Genomic DNA, 25482 nt, shown 5'->3' with positions numbered 1-25482 from the left:
ATATCTGTAAAGAAACAGCAATTTTAGCAAAACATATTAAGCAACACTAATAATAAATAAAAAAAACATAAAAATAAACACGCTTTTGATGGTTTTATAGATATTTCAAAATTATGATGCTAGGTGTTTCCATTATTTTGTCCAACTCCTGTATATATATTTTATATATATAACTGGTGTTGGTTTACATCCCATAACATAGCAGTTTGGCAAATTGAGACCTATACAATACACACCAGGCTTAAAAACAGATACTAGAGTTGGCTTTTTTTTCTACTAAGCCCTTCAAGGCATTACCTCAGTATGGCTGCAGTCCAACGACTGAAAGAAGTAAACAGGTGAATGAATATATCCAAGTTGTCTTGCTTGCCAGCAACTGTTAAATCTACGATGCTGGTTCAGTTATGTTGATCTCCTTTGTGACAGCAAATTCTTCACTTAGGCCCAATTCTCCAGGGTCAGCATTGAAAATCTTGATGATAATTTTTCATAACAGAAACACTGAAAGAAGTGGAAATGTTAAATGACGGAGAGTACAGTAACATTGTCTGTAACTTTAGTAGTCTGAAAGATTAAACTCTTTAGGATTCAGATTTGTCTGTCAAACGTAATATTTATTTATTTATATTGTTTTGTGTTAATCATGCAATATCTTGTAGCTTTGAGATTTCAAGGATATGATTGTTTATTTTTAGAATAACATTGTAGGGTAAGTGCGAGAGGTTGGATATGGCCTGTTAGAACATAAAATGGGTAGAATATTTTGGCTGGATATGGTCAGTTTAGGTGCTAAAGGGTTAAATCAGTTATGGACAACCTGTGGCCTATGGGACTTTCTGAATGGTATGCCTGACAAAAAATTACTTTGAATTTTTTTTAGTTGTGTGGCTTGCTTGCTTGATGGGCCATGTTTCCTGTAGTCTGCTACTCAAATCATCAAAAACAGGTAGCACATGTCTGGTTTAGTCAATCAAACCATGATTATGATGCTCTCACACAACTCCTGCTCATGATCAGAGAAGCACATATTGTCAGCCACCAAGGGACATGCTCAAGTGGTTAAGATCAAGCAACTAACAAGAAGATCTGTGGTATTGAGCAGAATATTTGTGATAATGTTATTTCTGCTTCAGCAAACCAGTACTGAATGTGTTTGAAGTGTATCTAGGGGTAGGTCACAAAAGCAAAGTTTGAAGGTAATAGTAGTCATTTCCTTTGATTTCTAGATAGAAGCAGATAGAAAATAACACTTATTGATCAAAAACAAAAACAAAAAATAAAAATTTTGTTACACTCTGTTAATCAATTCTTATTGGTTACAAGCATATTATGTTTGACTTGATTTAACTGCATTTGCTTGCCCATTTGCTATGAGGTAGGTGAAAGACAAAAGATATGAGTTTACCACATATTGTTAAGATCTTTTCCTTCATTGTGTGACAGTGAAGATCTGTCCTGCTTGAATGCCAACACCAGTCTGCTGTGATTTAGGTGCCAAGCTGCTTAACTAGGAAAAAAATGGTGTGAATCTCAAGAACATTTGAGGGGCTGTTCACAGCATAGCTTCAAGCTGATTGGTTGATTTTTAGGTAATTCACATGAAACTCTTATGATCCTATTGTAGCTTATCCATTATTGTGAACTGATGATTTCACATTTGGGGTTCAAATTCCTACAAATTGCTTGATCAGCGTAAGTACCTACTCAATGAATTAGTGGCTGATTATTCCATGAGCTTCTATACCTTTATTGTAAACCTGAGCAACATCAGCATGAGGATGTGTGTGACATGGCCAGACATTTGCATTAGAAGTAATCCATCCAACAGGCTTCTGCACAATTTCCAAGGACTCAGTTTTATTCACAACATAAAAGACCCTTGCACAAGATAACACACTGGGGAATTGAATGCAGGACCTCATGATTGGAAAGTAGATTTGGTAGACACACGTTGTCATAGTTTAGTCCAAGAACAAATCTGAGTAGACCTATGAAATTTAAGGTATTTCAGACACAATTATCATTTCTTTAGTGGAGTATCTAGAATTACATTATATAGTGTACCCTTGTCCATCCTTTTTTTACGACAGTAGGACATAGTTTGAGGGAGATTTGGCTGCTATTTCTAGCAGGTCGATCGACCGACTTGTCACATTTGGATTTGAAACAGTTCCGATATCTCACTCCCTTTCCTCACTGCAGCCATTTAATAATAAATATATTGAATATCCGCTAACTCAGGAAATTTCAAATTACAAAAATAAATGACTCCAGTTTGTAACAGATAATAAAAAATGTGTGGCTGTGTGGTAAGATTCTTGTTCCTCAACCACATGGTTTCGGGTTGAGTCCCACTGCGTGGCACCTTGGGCAAGTATTCATACATACATACACACATACATACATATACACATATATATATATATATATATATGTGTGTGTGCGTGTGTCTTTCTGTCTTTGTTGCCCCATTATCACTTGACAACTGTAACTTAGTGGTTCGGTAAAAGAACTGATAGAATAAATACTAGGCCTTAGAAAATAAGTCCTGGGGGCGATTTGTTTGACTAACGCAGTGCTCCAGCATGGTCACAGTCAAACGATTGAAACAAGTAAATGAATATATTTGAGTATATGTACGTCTCAGGAAGAGCTTTGCTCCAAACGTAAAACACCCTTTCTTTCCTTCACTTAGAGTCTTATTAATGCTTTGCATGTACCACGTACTCGCGTTGATTTTTCTCCGTTTTAAAAAAAATTTATATATATATATAGAAATATACATATATATGTAATAGATGTTGTTGGCACTCCATCGCTTACGACGTCGAGGGTTCCAGTTGATCCGATCAACGGAACAGCCTGCTCGTGAAATTAACGTGCAAGTGGCTGAGCACTCCACAGACACGTGTACCCTTAACGTAATTCTTGGAGAGATTCAGCTTGACAGTGTGACAAGGCTGACCCTTTGAATTACAGGCACAACAGAAACAGGAAGAAAGAGTGAGAGAAAGTTGTGGTGAAAGAGTACAGCAGGGTTCGCCACCATCCCCTTCGTTGAACTTTAGGTGTTTTCGCTCAATAAACACTCACAACGCCCGGTCTGGGAATCGAAACCTCGATCCTATGACCGCGAGTCCGCTGCCCTAACCACTGGGCCATTGCACCTCCACATGTAATAGATATGTATAAGATAATGTGTGTGTGTTTCTATGTGGATATATTTAATAGATAATATATATCTATTTATATATGTGTGTGTACGTATATGCATGTGTGTACGTATGCATGTAAAGAGAAACAATGGAAATTGTTAATTATAATCGCATTATTATCCCACGGTTATTGTTATCGTAATTAGTGGGTGGATCCCAATCATGCTTAGGATTTGGTTATATCCTCGACTTCGCGATGGTGCTTCAGCATGACCGCAGTCACATGGCTGAAAGAAATAAAAGAATAATGTTTATCAGTCAGTTATTTTTACCTGAAGGACCGTCCCCAAAATGATCACAATAAGAGGCTTGCACTGTGTGTATGTGCGTGTGTAGCTAGCGAGCTAAACAGACAGATAGAAAGATAAGATAGAAAGATTAGATAGAAAGTTGTTGACAAGTATGAAAGTATGTTTATAAATTGTCTCCCTTGTTAACAAGTGCTTTTTCCGATCATAAGTTTTTAATTTATTTTCGTTTCTCAGAAAACCAACCACTTCATTGTCAGTATATATTAGCACAGATTTATCTTTATATCACTGTCTTACAGATCTGTCTTTATATCACACTCTCTTACTTCTGGCTATACATCAGTGAATCAATCACTGTAGGTATGTTTAATTCGTGCTAAACGATTTTTTTTTCACTTTATTTTATTTTCCTCTTATCTTTTTAGTTTTCTCTCGGATGTTTATGGACAGTTGTTTTAAAGTTTATTTTGCTCTTTGTTACTGTATCCGTCCTTCCGAGAGCAATAAAATACATATTACGATGCTATGTATTTCGACAAAATGTGGATTCCGACTCATACAACACATTAAAAAAATATATATATAACAGGAAAAAAAATAAAAGGGGGTACAATAAAGTATTGGCATTCATTCCGTGTATATACCTGATGACTTCCTGGTGAGAAACAGTACTGTAGTGAACAAAATATATGCCTAATAATTGCGACTGACGTTCTGAGTTCAAGTCACGTTAGAATCAAATTTGACATAACTACAGATTCCTGCCCCCCTCCGAGTTTGGATGATCATAACTTTCAGAAAATGGATATTTTTTTAATGAAATTTTCTACGAATATGTGTTATATCATGTAGATTCCGAATATACAAAACTTTTTTGGGAAAGTGTTTTAAAAGTGGGTGGGATTGGAAATTTCGGAAAATTCACTGGCGTCCACTTCAATTCGTCTTAACTTTCAAGAAAATAGATATTTTTTAATGGAATTTTCTCCAAATATACCTCGGACTATGTATATTCCGAGCACATAGGAATTTTGGGGGAACGCAATTGAGGGTTACTTTTGGGGACCGTTCCCCACTCGGGGGTGTTTCGGAACAAGTTGTCCATATTTGTTTCATTTTCTCCGTCTTCTTGCCCAAATTCCTATGGGCAAGACTTCCGCCCGTCCCACCCTATAAAAAATTTTTTTTTCGACACAATGCCCCCTCCCTTTTCGGCTACGGGGAATACAAATCTGCAAAAATATTGGCAAAAATTGACATTTCTAAATTAACACCCACCACCCCCATTTCCTTCCTTTTTCACTTGATTATGGATTCTGAAAAGATTTTCCAAAAATTTTTTTTTTTCTAAATATGCGGAAAAATACAGACATTATGATTCGGACAAAAATTTCAAAGCATTTCTGTACTTACAGTTACAGTTTTAGGGTTAGGGTTAAGGTTTTAGTTGTTAGAGGTATGGTTTTAGTGTTAGTGTTGGGGAAAAAGTAAAAATTGAAGAAGTTGGCGGGGGGGTGGTAAATAATTTCACAATGCCAATTTTTGGTAATTTTCCGGAACCTCCATATCTGAAAATGGGGATTTTTGGCAAAAAAAGATCTAAGAATGAACAAATTTGGGAGAAACTGGTGGGGGACGGGTGGAAGTCTTCCCTTTCTATGTTCTTGGAATCTAGATTTTCCGAGGTAGGCTCCTCAATCCCACTTGTCTTAACACTCTGTCTTGCCACCTAAATGCTGGTTGTTTCGCTTGTCACACCAAAATGAACTTAATCATTAAGTGGACCCTGGCTCGGATTAATATCTCTTCAGTTCTGGAGTTGGCTGGATTATCCAGAAGCAATAGAAAGAGACCAGATGGTTTTACCCTCTGCTCATGGGTTAGAGGTAAGGTGCCGCAGTCTATGACTCTTTTGTTCCCTTCCACATCCTGGAAGGTAAAATGAAGGAAGGCAGTTTGAACATTTGCGAACACGCAAGAATGAGAGAGAACATTAAAATAATTCTAAATGACAATAAATAATCGTTTCTACTACAATTTATTTTCCTGAATTTAATTTAACTTTTTAGGATTGTATGTATATCAATAAACATCTACTTAAACACAAAATGCACGAGTACTGGGAAGTCAAAGAGTGAGTACATCTTTTTGGGACATCCTGTATATATGATGAACTTCTTTCAGTTTTTGTCTACCAAATCCACTCACAAGGCTTTGGTCAGCCCAAAGCTATAGTAGAAATCACTTGCTCAAGGTACCATGCAGTGGGACTGAACCCAGAACCACATGGCTGGGAAGCAAATTTATACATGTATATATACATGTATATGTATGTGTATGTGTGTATATATGTGTGTGTGTGTGTGTGTATTGAAAAGTTGCCATTTTGAATGAGATAGTATAACAGTTAACCAAAGCCTAGAAGTCCATGTAAATTTATGAATATCCAAATTTCAAGTAAGTATTAAACTTGATTGTTTACCTCTTATTTTCTTTTGATATTTTATATATTTGAATGATTTGCAGTGTATATGTGAGAGAAGAATAAAGCAGGAGATTTAGTTTGTCTTTTTATTATAACATCATAAATTATATAATCTTTACAGCTGTTTTACAAGTGAATACTTGTACATTTTGTGGTAATCATTATGTTGACATTTCCGTAATCATGCTGAAATATTGAAATACCAGATCTTTATTTATATATACAGGGTTGGCCAAAAGTCACCTGACAGTAAATCAAAACCATTTAATTCCAAGATTTATTTATGTTTAACAACTGAATGAATTTAATAAAAGCATCTGAATAGGAAACATCATGAAAATCGTTCAAACTGAAGTCCTGCTTGAGCGACACATTTTTCCATTCGAGTCAATAGAGAATTACATATAGCATTTATGGAACTTTGTTTTTACTGTTGGGTGACTTTTGGCCAACCCTTGATATATATCATCATCATCATCATCATCATCATCGTTTAACGTCCCCCTTCCATGCTGGCATGGGTTGGAAGGTTTAACAGGAGCTGGCCAGACAGGAGCCTGCACCATACTTCTGTGTCTGTTTTTGGCATGGTTTTTATGGCTGGATGCCCTTCCTAACACCAACCGCCCCACAATATATTCTTTTATATGTTTCAGTGATTTTATTGCGGCCATACTGGAGCACCACCTTGAAAGGTGATAGTGAAACAAATTGACCCCAGAACTTATTTTTTTAAAATCCCAGTACTTATTCTATCGGTTTCTTTTACCCATCTGTTAAGCTATGGGAACATAAACACACCAATACCAGTTGTCAGGTGGTGATGGGAGGACAAACACAGGCTCAAAGACATATACACACACATATATATACATATATGTATAAAATAAAATACAGAAGGGCATTGAAATACCACTCACTATAAACAGAACTATCACTCTAAACCACAATTTACTCACCATAAAAATAATTCTGTACATAACAAGTGGTATTTCAATACCCTTCTGTATTTTATTTATATTTTACCTATAAATGTTTAGACTTGCTATTATTAACTCTATTATTAACATTATTATTAATAATATTAGTGATACTTATTTAAATTTAAATTTACAAAAGGAGTGGCTGTGTGGTAAGTAGCTTGCTTACCAACCACATGGTTCCGGGTTCAGTCCCACTGCATGGCACCTTGGGCAAGTGTCTGCTACTATAGCCTCGGGCCGACCAAAGCCTTGTGAGTGGATTTGGTAGACGGAAACTGAAAGAAGCCTGTCGTACATATGTATATATATATGTATGTGTGTGTGTATGTTTGTGTGTCTGTGTTTGTCCCCCTAGCATTGCTTGACAACCGATGCTGGTGTGTTTATGTCCCCATCACTTAGCAGTTCAGCAAAAAGAGACCGATAGAATAAGTACTAGGCTTACAAAAAGTAAGTCCCAGGGTCGATTTGCTCGACTAAAGGCGGTGCTCCAGCATGGCCACAGTCAAATGACTGAAACAAGTAAAAGAGTAAAAGAGTATATATATATATATATATATATATATATATATACATATGACAGGCTTCTTTCAGTTTCCGTCTACCAAATCCATTCACAAGGCTTTGGTTGGTCTGAGGCTATAGTAGAAGACAATTGCCCAAGGTGCCACACAGCTGTGTCTGCACCTATATATGTGTGTGTGTGTGTGTCTGTGTGTGTCAGTGTTCAGTTTTATTTGAAGATTTCTGGCCAATAGAGAAAGAGCTGGTTTCTAACCTAGATCCAAGGCTCCTTCAATGGAATTTCAACATCAACTACAGAGTATTTTTGTATGTATATGTATGTCTAGAAATGCAACCATATGATTTGTTTTATGTTTGTATTCTCATGCATATGGTTGCATATCTAGACATGCTCATATATACTTAAATGATAAACTTCTGGAAAGTTTTACAGATTTTTTACCGTTCCAGCGATGGATTGGATCTGTAGTCTCTGAATCAGCTTTCTCCTTTCTGGTTTTGGGAAGCTTAATTTCTGAACATGTAATCTGGATAGAGTTACTGTAGATTTCTCAATAGTTCAGCATAGATATTATCTTTTTCATTGATCTTCAGCTTTATGTTAACATCCACTGAGCAGCTGATTTCCACAACAGTACAGTTTCTCTTCTCTATCCCAAATCATTATGTCAGGTCTATTATGTTTACATTTTATGAAGGTTTTCATTGGACATTCAACCAGTACTCCTTTTTATTATGTATGGCTATGGCTTCTACCATTTTCTTTGTCCTTAGAGTTATCCTGACAGATCTCATTATGCAGTATCCTAGCTATAACATCATGTCTCATTGGTAGATAATACCGTGATGATATTTTTGAACAGCTGCTTAAGATGTGGGTGATAACTTTGGTGTTAGCTCCACCAAGTCTGCATCAGTTATCACATTTTGTTGCTTTTCCTGTGTCTCTATCCCTTTTGTGCATCAGGTATTTGATTGATATTTCTTGTTCCTGCATTGCAAACACATACCCTTCAAAGTGGGAGTTAGTAATCCGGTTGTTGGTTCATGATAGACTGCTTTGATGATCAATGTTATTATCATCCCAGAGCTTTTTACTAACATATCCATCTATGGTCTTCTGCTGATATACGCTCATCTTTTCATCTGATGATACATTTTAGCAGAGTCATGTGACCTCTTTGGGCAGGTACATTCATAAGTAATTTCTGCAGAAATAACCTTATCAAAATAAGTAAGTAATATATTGTGGTCAGATATCCCAGATTGATTTTATTTGAAATGCATATAAAAATTTTTCTGATCTTTCAGAGGTTAACTTTGCCTTTCCTTTCTCTAGGAGAAAAGAGTAAAGTATCAGTCTAGTACCAGACTGAGGTAATGGACTAACTCTTTTCCATTCCTTGTTGACTTTGTACTTAAATTGGAAACATTATTAGTATTTTGCAAGAGGTAGATAGATAGGTAGATAGAGAGATTGATATATATATATATATATATATATATATATATATATATATATATATATATATATATATATATATATATATATATAATATATAGTTTTAGGGAAAAGAACCAAGGTTCATGAACTCATCGATGAAAATCCACTATCACATATAGAAAAAAAAAATAATTAAAAGCACAATAAATAAGTATAATATAATGCAAAGTAAATATCATAAGATAAAGATAATAAAATGACTACACGTGTATTTATATATATTTTACTCTGTAAAGCGTAATTTAATTTTAATTTTTTATAAATTGATTTTAATTGACTTTTTACTTGTAATTTTGAATTTTGTCCCTAATATTATTATTATTATTATATACACTTTTATATACACTATTATTATATACACTATTATTATATACACTTGCAAATGTGCAATATATATATATTTGTAAATGTGCAAATCTTTGGCTGGGCTCAAGGAGTCATACAAGGGCCTCACATTACATCAACGATGACGCATTTACTCATTTCAGTGATTCTTTCTAGCAATGGCTTTGCACATATATGAGAAAGCAGCTAAGATATATATATATATATATATATATATATATATATATATATATATATATATATATATATATATAAAGAGAGAGAGGGAGAGAGAGAGGGAGGGAGGCAATTATGTGGATAAACAAATTAGATGCATCAAATATATTAAATATAATAAAATTCAAATTATGTATATATGTATACATGCAAAACGAGAGAAAGCGAAAGGTGGATATTTTCAGATGATGAATATCTAAGTACAAATATATAGATATTTATATTAATAAGTCCAACTTACACAGAGTACAAACAACAGAGAAAATTAAAAAGAGAGAGAGAGAGAGAAGAGAAAGAGAGAAGAGAAAGAGAGAGAGTTTAGATTGTTTGTTACATTTGTCATGTGTTTATTTTATTATTGAATTTTCCAATATGCTTCCTTCTTTATTTTTTATGACATTACATTCGGTGACAGGCCTATACCGAAATGTTACTCTTATCTATGAAAGCTATATTCTTTTTTTTTTTTTTATCCCTTTTTATTTACTTACTTTTTTTTTTGACATTTTGTTGTGATTTGTTTCTGTTAATCCAACTTCTTGATAAGAAGTATATTAGAAGGGAGCGATAAGAGTTAAGAACAAGAGGTCATCTTAACAGTTAGTAATTATACAAAATTGATTAGACATGGTATCTACTGTAAAAGAGTATATAATTCCTACTCAACTGTCATATCTCCTTCAACTTGTCATATCACCTATACACCATTTTTTTTTTTCCTGCAGTCATTTATATAGCAGAACCAGTGGAGCACCCAACAGAGTGCCTTGTAGTGTTTTGTTATGTTTCTTTTTACATTTTAAGGTAAACTTTGCATTTTTTTAAAAATTTCTAATTGCTTGAAAATAAAAACAAACCTTAGAATTCAGAGCTGACATATCTCTGAATGAACCTTGAATTGGATATACCTCTGTTATATGAGCCTATGAGTGAGCCTCTTTGCAGTCATTTTACATGTTAGAAATACAGGTGCGTATATTCCAGGTGTGCTAGGTGTGTGCTCCACACCCATTGAAAATGGCAAATTAGTTATAAATATTAACCTTACTCTCTTTACTCTTTTACTTGTTTCAGTCTTTTTGACTGTGGCCATGCTGGAGCACCGCCTTTAGTCGAGCAAATCGACCCCAGGACTTATTCTTTGGAAGCCTAGTACCTTATAGGCTTCATCAAAGCCTTGAATATGTAATTCTTTTCCCAAATAAATTGCGCTTCATATTCAAGGCTCTAATGAAGCTATAAGGTACTATTTAGGCATTCAACTAAGAGTCCACTTCATCTCATAGCAGAAACATCTATAAGTTAATGAAGTTGATAACATAATTGTTTTTATTTTTGTTATCTCAAATTCTTATACACACACACACACACACACACACATACACACCACACACACAGACATACATATATATGTGTATATATATATATATATATATATATATATATATATATATATATATATATATATATATATATATATATATATAGATAGATAGATAAAGATAGTTATGGCTGTATCTTTATTTAATTCCTCTACTGGTCTATAACTTAGAGTGTGCTTCTCTTTCAGATTTCTGATTTACTGACGATATATATGCACGTATGTATGTATGTGTGTATGTATGTGTGTATGTATGTATGTATGTGTGTGTGTATGTATGTGTGTATGTATGTATGTCTTCTATTTTTTAATTATTATAAATCTTCCACTGAGGAGGGAGCCAGTTCCCAACAAAGATACAAGGCTCCATCTTTGGGTTGTAGTTAACACAGACAAATTCACATGGGGAACTTGAGAAAAGTCTTGCATATTTTTTATTGTTCCACTCACAGATTGCACTTGTAATGTATGAATCAGCCGGTTAATTTTCCTTTCTGAAAATCCCAGTTTATCCAGATTCTCCTTTAAGCATTTACTAACAAAACCTAACGCTCCAATTATGAATATGAATTCATAGTCTGGATAGAGAAGCCTTGAATATGTAATTCTTTTCCCAAATAAATTGCGCTTCATATTCAAGGCTCTAATGAAGCTATAAGGTACTATTTAGGCATTCAACTAAGAGTTCACTTCATCTCATAGCAGAAACATCTATAAGTTAATGAAGTTGATAACATAATTGTTTTTATTTTTGTTATCTCAAATTCTTATACACACACACACACACACACACACACATACACACCACACACACAGACATACATATATATGTGTATATATATATATATATATATATATATATATATATATATATATATATAGATAGATAGATAGATAAAGATAGTTATGGCTGTATCTTTATCTAATTCCTCTACTGGTCTATAACTTAGAGTGTGCTTCTCTTTCAGATTTCTGATTTACTGACGATATATATGCACGTATGTATGTATGTGTGTATGTATGTGTGTATGTATGTATGTATGTATGTATGTATGTGTGTATGTATGTGTGTATGTATGTATGTCTTCTATTTTTTAATTATTATAAATCTTCCACTGAGGAGGGAGCCAGTTCCCAACAAAGATACAAGGCTCCATCTTTGGGTTGTAGTTAACACAGACAAATTCACATGGGGAACTTGAGAAAAGTCTTGCATATTTTTTATTGTTCCACTCACAGATTGCACTTGTAATGTATGAATCAGCCGGTTAATTTTCCTTTCTGAAAATCCCAGTTTATCCAGATTCTCCTTTAAGCATTTACTAACAAAACCTAATGCTCCAATTATGAATATGAATTCATAGTCTGGATAGAGAAGCTGGAGGTTTCGAGGCAGTTATCCATAGATATCCTCTTTTTCTTTGATTTTCAAAGAGATATTTATATCTGCAGGGTAGGCTGACTTCTATGATGGTACATACCTTTGCCCCTTTGTCCCAAACAACAATATCTGGCCTGTTATATTTACATTTGACAGAAGTTTTGATGGGAATATTCCACCAGTATTCCTTGAGTTGGTGTTTATGAATGTATTCCATGTATGTATGTGTGTGTGTGTGTGACCTGGACATTTCTAATAAAGCTAATTCTATATTGGCAAGGATAGGTAAATGATATCAAAAAGTAAAGAGAAAAGTGTATTCATGTGTACAAAAATCTTTGTTAGATGTAAATAAGTGTATGGTACCAAATTGGAGTATGAGATTTGGAATCCCTCTTGTATTCAAAGCATTAACAAAATTGTACAGGTTCAAAGACATTTACACCTTGGGTACTTGTGATGCTTGGGTACTTGTGTACCTTGGGTACTTGTGTACCTTGGGTACTTGTGATTTACTCGTTTACACCTTGGGTACTTGTGATTGCTTTGAGTGAAGTAAAATTGTGGTCTCTTGAAACTGAGACATGCTTTAAGAGATTTAGTTTTTGAGTATAAAATGGTTAACAACATGGCCTTTCTCAAAAATTTTTTTTCAATCCTTAAAAGACCAAATAAATGTACCTCCTACTCCTAGTTCTTGGCACCAAGATATAACTGTTTGCTAATTTTTTCTGTTAGAGTTATTCCTATCTGGACCTAACTTTCCACCTTAGTTTTTGAAGCTTATTCTTATTTTTAGATTTAAGGAAAGACTGACTTATTTAGTTAGTTTTGACCAGGTTTATCAAGGGAATCATTAATTAGCCCGTCTCTTTCCAGCCTAAATACAATTTATTAAAATCTTGGAGTAGTTGGCATTAGGAAGGGCATCCAGCTGTAGAAACTCTGCCAAATCAGATTGGAGCCTGGTGTAGCCATCTGGTTTCACCAGTCCTCAGTCAAATCGTCCAACCCATGCTAGCATGGAAAGCGGACGTTAAATGATGATGATGATGATGATAAAAATTGGAACATCTTGTTTTAACACTTTAGCATTTAAACCAGCCATATCCAACCTAAATGTTCTACCTGTTTCATCTTCAAACTGGTGAGAGCTGGCCTCTCATGGCAACCCTACAATATCATTCTAAAGATAAACAATCACGTCATTCAAATCTTGAAGCTATAAGACAATGCCTAATTAATTCAAAGCAATGTGAATACATAAGCATTACATTTGACCGAATAATCTGAATGCTAAAGGTTAAAAAACAATTATTTTGTTTTGCCCTTCTTCTTTTTCTTTTTCTTCTTGCATCTATAAAATTATTTTTTCTGTATATTCATTTAAATTTATTACATACTCTGTATATTAATACTTAATGTACTTTCACTTTTATCAATGGCCCCTATTATTGTATTGAGCAAGTAAATAAAACACCCAACAAAAACAAAAGCACCCGACAGCTTTATTTATGCTACAGTAAACAGTAGGAAAATTATGTCAGAAAAATCTGAAACTTCATGGCCTAATAACTGATGATATTTGATGAGACTATACAGTAGGGATTTCGATTGTCAGGATTTAAGCCTGCTTACAATTTTTTTAAATCTTAGGTATTGGTAAGTGGGGTAGAGGCTAAGAAAGATCTTGCTTGAAGTTTAAAAAACTTCTCTTCTTGTGTTATACCAATTTTATTAATTATTGTCATTATTGTTTAACTCTACATCAACCTTGACTGAGCAGATTGTTTGACAAAAGATGTTACTATTCTGGCTTTAAGTCTTTTTCAAAATATTAGGTTGTGATTGGAGAGAGATTTAGCTGCTATTTCTAGTAGGTTGAACTTCCATGTAAGGCTCTATTCTCTTTTGTTACTTCATTTATTAACTAAATCTCTTTCAAATTTGCATCTTAACATTTTGGAATGGATAAACAAGGCAGAATCCTCATGGTTAGACATAGAGCTAAACCACAACAGTTCATAGAATTTGTGTTTCATGCCACTATAAAAAGAGTTGAGTTGTGTCAGTTCAGGGAAGGCTCTTCTTTACACCCACCTTCCATTGAAAAATGAAACATGAAAGAACAACTAATCCCTAACAATTGAAGTTGCTGCTGTCTAGCACTGATCAAGTTTCACAAATTATTGGGTCATAAGATCTCAGATTTTTCTGATGTGGAAACTGGTATAACATTTAGGATTTTCCCAATGTTAATCTATTGCCAACAAAACTATCTAGTAGGACTTTTTAATTATTTCTTGTTGACACAAACTACCAATAATTTCCTGTAGTCATTTAATTGGATATTAACCAAAGTACCAGAAATTATCAGTTATGTCATAACTTAAATGATTACACCAAATTGTAATTAAATATCATAATAACAAAAATAAAAAATATATATTTGTATTCATGTATTTGTTTTTGCAAGACTCTTGATGTGAAATTGTGTCAAAACTTTTATATCCTGCTACAGGTTGGTATAGATAAATTACGCAGCAGAGGTTTAATCAATGTATTCACATGACGTATTAGGTTGTCAAGTATGAAATTTGTAGAAAAGAAAAAAAAGTTTGCTAATGTTTTGTAAATACAAAGAATAGTTTTATTCACCAAAGTATGCACCCATATTGTCAATACATTTTGATTCCATAATAATTTTTGTTCTTTTATGAATTACTCTAGTTTTGAATCTGTGGATGAGTTTGTGGGAAATAAGTTTGGCACCATGATTCTACGGCTAAACAAAGTGATGACGGAGCAGTTCCCTCAAATTGCTACAAAAGTGAACTCTCTACAACCAGGTAAAACTAAAATGGAAAATTTATTGTGTGTGTGTGTGTGTGTACATGAGTGCATATATGTGTGTTTCATCCTCATCATCTTTATCACTACCACCTCCAACATCATCATTGTCATATTTGCTCATAATCACTATTACAACGACCAAATTTATCATCATCCTTTCCTTCATTACAAGTATCACATGCAGTCATCATTACCACCAACACCTCAACCATCCATGAACACCACCACCACCACCACCACCACAACAACAACAACAAGCTTGCGCCTACTACTACTACTACTACTACTACTACTACTACTACTACTACTACGAATATCTTCCTTACCATCCCCAACACCACTTTATCACAGCCACCCTTATTCTTTCTTACCCTTATCACCTCATTTCTTTTTCAGATGATCTACCTGACAAGCTGAAATCTGCTGTCACTGATGACGGAAACCGTGATCTGAAGATAATGCAGGTGTCATTAGATCTTCTCTCAGAGAATATCAAAAAATATTTTGATAATGCCTTACAACAACTTTGGCCCTTTATGCCACCAATCATTGTACCAGACATGATGTTTGAAAAGAACCCCTTCATCCCCAAATTGTGCCAAGCAGACCTTTTGTTGGTGAGTCTGTCAGTGGTTTCTATGAGTTATTCTTCATTATTTACCATTTATTAAAGACAATAAAGTAGCAGAATCATTAGCAACACCTGGTAAAATGCTTGGCAGCATTTTGTCCAACTTCATGTTCTGAGTTCAAATTTTGCTGAGGTTGATTTTTGCCTTTGACCAATTTTTGGGGTTGATAAAATAAGTACCAGTGGCACACTGGGGTCAGTGTAAATGATTTATCCCCCGTCCTGAACTTGCTGGCCTTGTACCAAAATTTGAAACCATCATCATCATCACCATCATTATTAAGGCAGTGAGCTGGCAAATTCATTACTGCACTGAGCAAAATGCTTAGCAGCATTTTATCTGTCTGTACGTTTTGAGTTCAAATTCTGCAGAGGTCGTTCTTTGCCGTTCATTCTTTCAGGGCCGATAAATTAAGTACCAGTGAAACGCTGATGTTGATGTAATCGACTAGTCCCCTCCCCCAGAATTTCAGGCCTTGTGCCTATAGTAGAAAGGATTATTAGTTTTATTATTAATAAGGCGGCGAGCTAGCAGAATCGTTAGTACACTGGATGAAATGCTTAGAGGTATTTTGCCCATTGCTACATTCAGAGTTCAAATTCCACTGAAGTCGACTTTGCCTTTTGTTCTTTTGGAGTCGATAAAATGAGTACCAGTCAAGCACTAGGGTCGATGTAATTAATTTATCCCCCTCCCCCTAATTTGCTGGCCTTGTGCCAAAATTTGAAGCCATTATTATTATTGTGCTGGTGGCACGTGAAAAGCACCATCCGATCGTGGTCGATGCCAGCTCCTCTGGCCCCTGTGCTGGTGGCATGTAAAAAGCACCCACTACATTCTCGGAGTGGTTGGCATTAGGAAGGGTATCCAGCTGTAGAAACACTGCCAGATCAGATTGGGGCCTGGTGCAGCCTCCTGGCTTCCCAGACCCCAGTCGAACAGTCCAACCCATGCCAGCATGGAAAACGGACGTTAAACGATGATGGTGATGATTATCATTATTATTATTATCATTATTATCATTATTATTATTATTATTATTAAGGCTGTGAGCTGGCAGAATTGTTAGCACACTGGGTTAAATGCTTAGCAGCATTTCATTCATCCTTATGTTCTGAGTTCAAATTCTGCATAAGTTGACTTTGCTCTTCATCCTTTTGAGATCGATAGAATGAGTACCAGTGAGGCACTGGGGTTCATGTAATTGACGTGTCCCCCTCTCCCTAACTTGCTGGCCTTGTGCCAAAATTTGAAACCATTATTATTATTGTTATTATTATTATTATTATCAAGGCAGCGATCTGGCAGAATCGTTAGTACACCAGGTGGAATGCTTAGCAATATTTTGTCTGCTGTTACGTTCTGAGTTCAAGTTCTGCTGAGGTTGACTTTGCAGTTCATCCTTTCGGGGTTAATAAAATTAGTACCAGTTACGCACTAGGGTTGATGTAATCAACTTAATCCCTTCCCCTAAATTTCAAGCCTTGTGCTTCCAGTAGAAAGGATTATTATTATTATTATTATTATTATTATTATTATTATTATTATTGTTGTGGAGGTGCAATGGCCCAGTGGTTAGGGCAGCAGACTCGCAGTCATAGGATCGCGGTTTCGATTCCTAGACCAGGTGTTGTGAATGTTTATTGAGCGAAAACACCTAAAGCTCCACGAGGCTCCGGTTAGGGATGGTGGTGAACCCTGCTGTATTCTTTCACCACAACTTTCTCTCACTCTTACTTCCTGTTTCTGTTGTGCCTGTAATTCAAAGGGTCAGCCTTGTCACACTGTGTCACGCTGAATATCCCCGAGAACTACGTTAAGGGTACACGTGTCTGTGGAGTGCTCAGCCACTTGCACGTTAATTTCACGAGCAGGCTGTTCCGTTGATCGGATCAACTGGAACCCTCGACGTCGTAAGCAACGGAGTGCCAATAATTATTATTATTATTGTTATTATTAAGGTAGTGAGCTGGCAGAATTGTTAGCACACTAGGCTAAATACTCAGTGGCATTTCATTCATCCTTACATTCTGAGTTCAAATTTTGCCTAGGTCAACTTTGCCTTTCATCCTGTTGGGATCGATAAAATAAGTACCAGTTGGGTACGGGGTGGAGGTGAGGTGGGGGTGTGGGGTGTCAGTGTAATTTTCAAGACAACTGAGCATTAGTAAGGATTTTCTAAAGCCATAAATTAGCTTTTTAAAAATCAATAGTTTTCAGTTAAGGTATTGGAGTATTAACTTTAGGATAATGACTGTGAATTAGCTGGTGGATTCTTTATATTGTTTCTGAGCAGAACACTTTATTTTATATTGCTTTAATTCACCCTTGCTGTTAAGAATATTCAGTTTCAAAGTTAGTTAGCTTTAGTATATATACAAGAAGTCCCAGAATTAGCTATCTATTTCCATGAAATCAGGCAAAGTTTAAAAAATACTGGCAGAATTTTACATTTATTACTTAATTATGATACCAAAACAAATAGATTGATAAATCTTAAGTCAAAACTTTATTGAAAATTTTCAGCATGTTCTCCATCTGTATCCCTGTGAATTTCAAATCTATCCTTAGTGTTGTGAAACACATTTTGAAGCATTTCAGGAGTTCTCTCCTCCACTGCTAACTGAATGCGTTCTTCAAGTTCAGCTAAACAATAACTCCATCCTGGGATGGAAGTAGAGAAAATAATTGCAGCCAAATTGAAAAAAAAGCTGTCCTGGATTGATAAACAGGATCCAACAAGAATGAAAATAAAATTATAAAAAAGATAAATAAAAATTATAAAATTATAAACAAAATATAGGCGCAGGAGTGGCTGTGTGGTAAGTAGCTTGCTTGCCAACCACACGGTTCCAGGTTCAGTCCCACTACGTGGCACCTTGGGCAAGTGTCTTCTACTATAGCCTCGGGCTGACCAAAGCCTTGTGAGTGGATTTGGCAGACGAAAACTAAAAAAAGCCCGTCGTATATATGTGTATATATATATATATATATATATATATATATATAAATTGTAAATCCAAAAGAAAAAAATAACAACAAAACTACAAAGGATTCCGCGGTACACGTGTTTCAAGCTCTACATGTGTATAATATAATATAATATAATATAACATAATATAATATGTGTATTATCTACAATAGGGAAAATAACCAAGTTTCAAGAACTCATCGATGAAAATCCACTATCACATATAGAAAAATTAATAATTAAAAGCACAATAAATTTATTATATTTATCTTATGATATTTACTTTACTTTATATTATACTCATTTATTGTGCTTTTAATTATTAATTTTTCTATATGTGATAGTGGATTTTCATCGATGAGTTCTTGAAACTTGGTTATTTTCCCTAAAACTATATATTTTATATATAGTTTATCTATAAAGCTCAATTTAATTTTAATTTTTTATAAATTGATTTTAATTGAGTTTTTACCTGTAATTTTGGATTTTGTCCCCAAGACCCTGCAAACGGACAGAGACTTAGAGACAAGTTACTTGAAGCATTTAACGAAATAGAAGGGGATATAGCATCATACAACGTGGAAGACAATTGGAGATTTCTGCGGGACAACCTGTTGAAAGCCACCGACCAGATTTGTGGGTGGTGTAAGGTCCCCTCCCGACCCAGAGTAACGTGGTGGTGGAACAAGGAGGTAGACAGGGCTATTAGACAAAAGAAACAGGCTTGGAAGGACTGGAAGAACGGTGGTAGCAGGGAATTGTACCAATGTGCCAGAAGGGAGGCTAGGCGACAGGTTTATTTAGCCAGAGGGGAAGCAGATAAGGAAAGATTTGCCAATGTTCTGCGCCGTGAGGACCAAAGACTCGAGGTATTTCGTGTTGCAAGACAGTGTAGGAGAGAGAATAGTGATGTTGTAGGAGAGAAATGTGTTCGCATGGATGATGGTACGCTTGCATTAAATGAGGATGCAAAGAAAGAGGTCTGGAGATGCCACTACGATAGATTGCTTAATAAAGAGAATGAATGGGAGAAAGAGAGCCTGCCGTATGTCGACCCAATAGAGGGACCAGCTATCCGAGTTGATAGTACCAGGGTAGATAAAGCAATTAAGAGTAGGAAGACCGGGAAAGCCCCCGGCCCATCAGGAATCACTGCAGAGATGCTCAAAATATCTGGCAGTGTTGGCTATAGCCTAGTCACCCGTATTACGAACCAGGTGATACACGAAGGAGTCATACCCAATGACTGGTGTAGCAGCATCATAGTCAACTGCTACAAAGGTAAAGGTGACGCTTTAGATACAAATAATTACAGAGGCATCAAGCTGTTAGATCAGGTTATGAAAGTTACAGAGAGGGTCATAGCCCAACTAATTAGGGAGCGAATCAATTTAGATGAGATGCAGTTTGGGTTCGTGCCAGGTAAAAGCACTACTGATGCCTTATTTCTAGTGAGACAGTTGCAGGAGAAATACCTAGCTAAGGATAAACCTCTGTACCTGGCTTTCGTTGACATGGAGAAAGCCTTTGACAGGGTCCCCCGATCCCTTATCTGGTGGTCAATGAGGAAACTTGGGATAGAAGAATGGTTAGTGAGAGCTGTGCGAGCCATGTACAGAGATGCTGCCAGTAAGGTGAAGGTTGGAAATGAGTACAGCAATGAATTCCGGGTAGAGGTAGGGGTCCACCAAGGTTCCGTCCTCAGCCCCCTTTTATTTATCATAGTCCACCAGGCAATCACAGAGGAGTTCAAGACAGGTTGCCCCTGGGAGCTCCTCTATGCTGATGACCTTGCCCTAATTGCGGAGTCACTATCAGAACTAGAGGAGAAGTTTCAGGTGTGGAAGCAAGGTCTAGAATTGAACGGCCTTAGAGTCAACCTAGCTAAAACCAAAATCCTAATAAGTAGGAAGGTAGATAAAACACAAACCCCTTCAGATAGATGGCCCTGCTCAGTATGTAGAAAAGGAGTAGGTAGTAACTCTATAAGATGTACCCGGTGCAAGCTATGGGCACATAAGAGGTGCAGCAACATCAAAGGCAGGTTAACTAGCAAGTTAGTTTTTGTTTGTGGCAGATGTTCAGGTGCAATAAAGACTGTAAACAAACAGGAAACAACTTCTATCTCATTCCAGGGTGAAAAACTAGAGGTAGTCGATAGCTTCCGCTATCTGGGCGACCAAGTTAGTAGTGGGGGTGGGTGCGCTGAAAGTGTAGCTGCTAGAATAAGAATAGCCTGGGCAAAGTTTAGAGAGCTCTTACCCCTGCTGGCGACAAAGGGACTCTCACTCAGAGTAAAAGGCAGACTGTATGACGCATGCGTACGAACAACCATGCTACATGGCAGTGAAACATGGCCTGTAACTGCTGAGGACATACGTAAGCTCGCAAGGAATGAAGCCAGTATGCTCCGTTGGATGTGTAATGTCAATGTGAATACCCGTCAGAGTGTAAGTATCTTGAGAGAAAAGCTGAACATTAGAAAAATCAGTTGTGGCGTGCAAGAGAGACGGTTGCGCTGGTATGGACATGTGGTGAGAATGGAGGAGGATAGCTGCGTGAAAAAGTGCCACACCCTAACAGTTGAGGGAACCCGTGGAAGAGGTAGGCCCAGGAAGACCTGGGCTGAGGTGGTGAGGCAAGACCTTCGTACATTGGGCCTCACCGAGGCGATGACTACTGACCGAGACCTTTGGAAATGTGCTGTGCGTGAGAAGACCCGGCAAGCCAAGTAAGATCGTTGCCAGTGCCCCTGGACTGGTTCTTGTGCCGGTGGCACATGAGATGCACCATTTTGAGAGTGGCCGTTGCCAGTACCGCCTGACTGGCTCCCGTAGGATTTTCGAGCGAGATCGTTGCCAGTGCCCCTGGACTGGCTTGTGCGGGTGGCACATAAAAGACACCATTTCGAGCGTGGCCGTTTTCGTGCGGGTGACACGTAAAAGCACCCACTACACTCTCTGAGTGGTTGGCGTTAGGAAGGGCATCCAGCTGTAGAAACTCTGCCAAATCAGACTGGAGCCTGGTGTAGCCATCTGGTTTCACCAGTCCTCAGTCAAATCGTCCAACCCATGCTAGCATGGAAAGCGGACGTTAAACGATGATGATGATGATGGATTGTGTAGTATTGGGGGACAAGAAGTGGGCCTTTTTGTTTTGTCTACAATTAAATGTCATTTTCCTATTTTTTTTTGTTTTTTGTTTTTTTTTCATTCAATCAACTTAACCAGACTGCTTTGAATTATGCCATCGAATGCAGTGAGTTTCGCTATGCTTCTGCCCTTGCATTCGTGGTTGATCGATTCATGTACTGGTACGGTGGTTCTGAGGTGTTGTTGAAGATTATTGATCACATATTGGTACTGAGTCCCTCAACAGTCATTGCTCCACAGTTAACCATCCGGCGTGCCCGTATCATGAAGGATAATGGTAATCTCCATGGTGCCATAGAAGTCCTTGATGGCCTTATTGATTCGAAAGGTAAGGTGTAAGCTCTGTTGTTCTTTTATTATTTAACTTGTTTCAGTGATTAGATTGTGGCCATGCTGGGGAACCACTTTGAAGAATTTTAGTTGAATTAATTAATTCCAGCACTTCTGTTTTTTTTTTTTAAAGCCTGGTACTTATTATATTGGTTTCTTTTGCTAAATTGCTAAGTTACAGGGATGTAAACACACCAATACCAGTTGTCAAGTGGTGGTGGGGAAACAAATACACACACACACGAATGACAGGCTTCTTTCAGTTTCTGTCTACCAAGTCTGCTCACAAGTCTTTGGTTAGCCCAAAGCTATAGTAGAAAACACTTGCCCAAGGTGCCACACAGTGGGACTGAATCCAGAACCATGTGGTTGGGAAGCAAGTTTCTAACCATACAATCACACAGTCATGTCTTTTTTTAATTTTTTTTATTAACACAGTAATGTGATATTTGAGCAATATTTGGCTGCTATTTTTAACATGTTGAATGACCACATAGAGCCTCCTCCACACCGCACTGACTCATTAAAATTGTTGTTGAAGTTGTTGATAGGTGATATTTTTTTTATTATCTATGGATGTTGTACCAGTATGTTACTGAGTTTAATCCATGTTTGGATATGGAGTTGCTTTGTAGAGTTTGTGAAAGTTAGACAACAGTCATGAACTGTCATCCCTTGCAATGAACTGTGTTCTTCACAAGGACACTTGCTGTTATATACTCATCAATACTATGCAGCAACCAGAACCTTCCTACCCTACTCAACATAGCTCTCTTTAAAACTGGAATTGATGTAATGAAAACCTGAATCCTATTATAGTATGTCCAGACAGTAGCTATAACTAGTACTTTAAGGCCATTTCCCCTTCTAAAGCAAAAGTTAACCTTGCTGGTCCTTTGATGGTTTTCTGTTGCCCTATCTTCTGTATCCACACATCACCTTCACTTTCATCTTTATTTCCTTCTCCATCATTAGCTGGAAACTTCCATGGTTGTATCTCCATTTCTGGCTCTACTGTCTCACTACCCAACTTGCATTTTTACACCAAGCCCATAATGTAAACACATCACAAATTTGATATTGTTCTCATTCCTTTTTTTCTTCTTCCTCCTCTTAGTTATTTTACTTATGTTTGACAAAGGATATGACCTGAAATGTCAGATTCTCTTCTGTTTCTTTTCATTTGCTATATATATTTCCAATCAAACATTTTTGATAGCTATTGTTTCATTTAATTTTCAATACTTTTTTCACTTTTTCAACTGTTTTACTTGTATATTTATCTCCTCCTTACATTATAATCTTTGTTTTACTTGTGTATTTTTGATCTATTATATATTTTTCTATTTCTATACATGCCTGTATGAGTATGTGAAGTGTATTTGTCTGTGTATCTGTGTGTGTGTTTTCTCTCTCAATATATGTGTATGTCATCAGCATTCATCAATGTTTCATGTTGCTAAGAGTTGGACAGGTTTTCTGAGGCAGAGTTTTGTGGATGGGTTTCCATTCTGTTGTCAGCCTTTTTAATCACCTCTTAACAATACAGTTATGCACCCAAGATTCACCTGGATTCACCTGGTACTATGCTCATCTATTAATCTGTGTGAGTATATGTGTGTGTGGTGTTATGGGCTGTGATGAGCTGTGTGTTGTGGTGGAGAGGGGTGAGGCAAACAGAGGTGAAGCCAGACCGGAAGGGCCAGATCGGAAGGGTCAGATCGGAAGTCGGTGACACGCGGTCGAAGGCTAGCACGTGGGGCCAGTCAGAAAACAGAGAGGTTACGAGAAAGACGTGTTCTGATCAGGAGTGATCGTGTACTCCACTGCGGTCGACAAGGTAAGGTCCAACGTTTCATTCTGTCCTTTTGCTTCTTGTTGTCTTTTTCCTCCATCACACCACAGTGTGTATTTATAAATGTAAGTATATATACACATGTGTATATGTATATAATTTTTTATGAATTGTGTGTATGTATGATGTATATATAAAAACAAGTATTTCTCTTCCAACTCAGCTGCCAATGAAGATGGCCAGTGGCACTACAGAACTGAGTTTCAGTATATAAATGTTTATGCAGTCTGTGTGCAGATCAAAGGACAGATTTATAAAAACTTAGGTAATGAAGCATTTATTTCCTTAATATATATACATATTTTTGTACCTCTCTCTCTCTCATATATATATATATATATATATATATATATATATATATATATATATATATATATTTATAAAAAAGAAGTTTGAAAACGCCAATATATAAAAAATGAATTTTAATTTAAAATTTTGTCAGATATTTTTAACATGTTTTGGTTCTTGTGTATATATATAGATATATATATATATACATACATAAAAAATAAATAGATAAATGTGTGTGTGTGTATCAGTTAAGTGAGATTTGGGTAAAAAACTTGTAGCAGGCTGTGTTCACAGTTATTGGCTACTCGATGTCATCATACTGTAGAAATGCACATATGACTGGATATATATATATACTTCAGGAATTCTATAGTATTTGTAGAGTTTATATCGACAGATAAATGACTGAAAATGGGATTAACAAACTTCTTTGTTCCAAATCCTAACAATTGTTTTGATGAATTATCGCACCTGTTGTTCATAGGTGAGATGTTGTACAGTGATTATCCTACATCCCAAGTGTAGAATGCACCTCTTCAGTTGACTGTTTAAACAAATTCTTTGCTATATGGTTTTGCCATTTCACTCAGTTTAATAATGTATACCTATATTGGTGTGTCATTCCAGCTGTTCACAGACAGAACCAAAAGCATAGATTCAGTGAGAGACAAGATACACTGGAGCCTGGCTGACTGCTATCAGTTTGCGCCAGTCGCTGTCAAGATGTCAGGTGTTCTAGGGCCCTATACTACTGATTTCCTCTGCAAAATAGGGACAGTGGTGGCTTGTCAGAGAAATGAGGCCCGTGAGATGGAGTGGTTACTGCAGCAAGTGTTGTTGACCATTCTCTGTGGCAACACCGTCGCAGTCATTACCATAGAGCACTTGTTTTGGGATATGTGACCCCTCACTCCTCCCCCTCTGTCTTCCACTGCTTTTCTTCCAAATTTTTTCCTCCTTTCACTGTTTTTCATTTTTTTAAAGTGTTTATTTGTAAATAAAGCGATTCCTTTTCTGTTAGAATAAATACACAGATAAAGAATACATAGATGAAAAATAGACAAATGAAATTAACATAAAGATATAAATGACAATACAAAAAAAAAAAAATA

The 25482-nt window shown here is 36.2% G+C and overlaps 1 protein-coding gene across 6 annotated transcripts in view; it reads left to right on the top strand.

Annotated features, from left to right (window-relative positions):
- The window catches only part of LOC106872983 (uncharacterized), a 65602-nt gene that overhangs the window by 15473 nt on the left and 24647 nt on the right, over nucleotides 1-25482 (top strand). For 2 of the 6 annotated variants that reach the window (XM_089351926.1, XM_089351922.1), the window contains exons 2-5: nucleotides 15017-15135; nucleotides 15536-15756; nucleotides 21973-22222; nucleotides 24243-24344. In XM_089351926.1, coding sequence (XP_089208052.1) covers nucleotides 15060-15135; nucleotides 15536-15756; nucleotides 21973-22222; nucleotides 24243-24344 — 649 coding nt within the window. In that variant the 5' untranslated portion in view covers nucleotides 15017-15059. Of the gene's footprint in view, nucleotides 1-3647; nucleotides 3827-5786; nucleotides 5924-10254; nucleotides 10329-15016; nucleotides 15136-15535; nucleotides 15757-21972; nucleotides 22223-24242; nucleotides 24345-25482 lie in introns of those variants that run through there. The other 4 variants (XM_089351923.1, XM_089351924.1, XM_089351925.1 and 1 more) reach the window with 4 other exon arrangements.

The sequence above is a fragment of the Octopus bimaculoides genome, chromosome 5 (assembly GCF_046866305.1).
Source record: "Octopus bimaculoides isolate indiv1 chromosome 5, ASM4686630v1, whole genome shotgun sequence".
In the NCBI taxonomy this organism is placed as follows: domain Eukaryota; kingdom Metazoa; phylum Mollusca; class Cephalopoda; order Octopoda; family Octopodidae; genus Octopus; species Octopus bimaculoides.
This window is presented reverse-complemented; position numbering and strand designations above follow the sequence as displayed.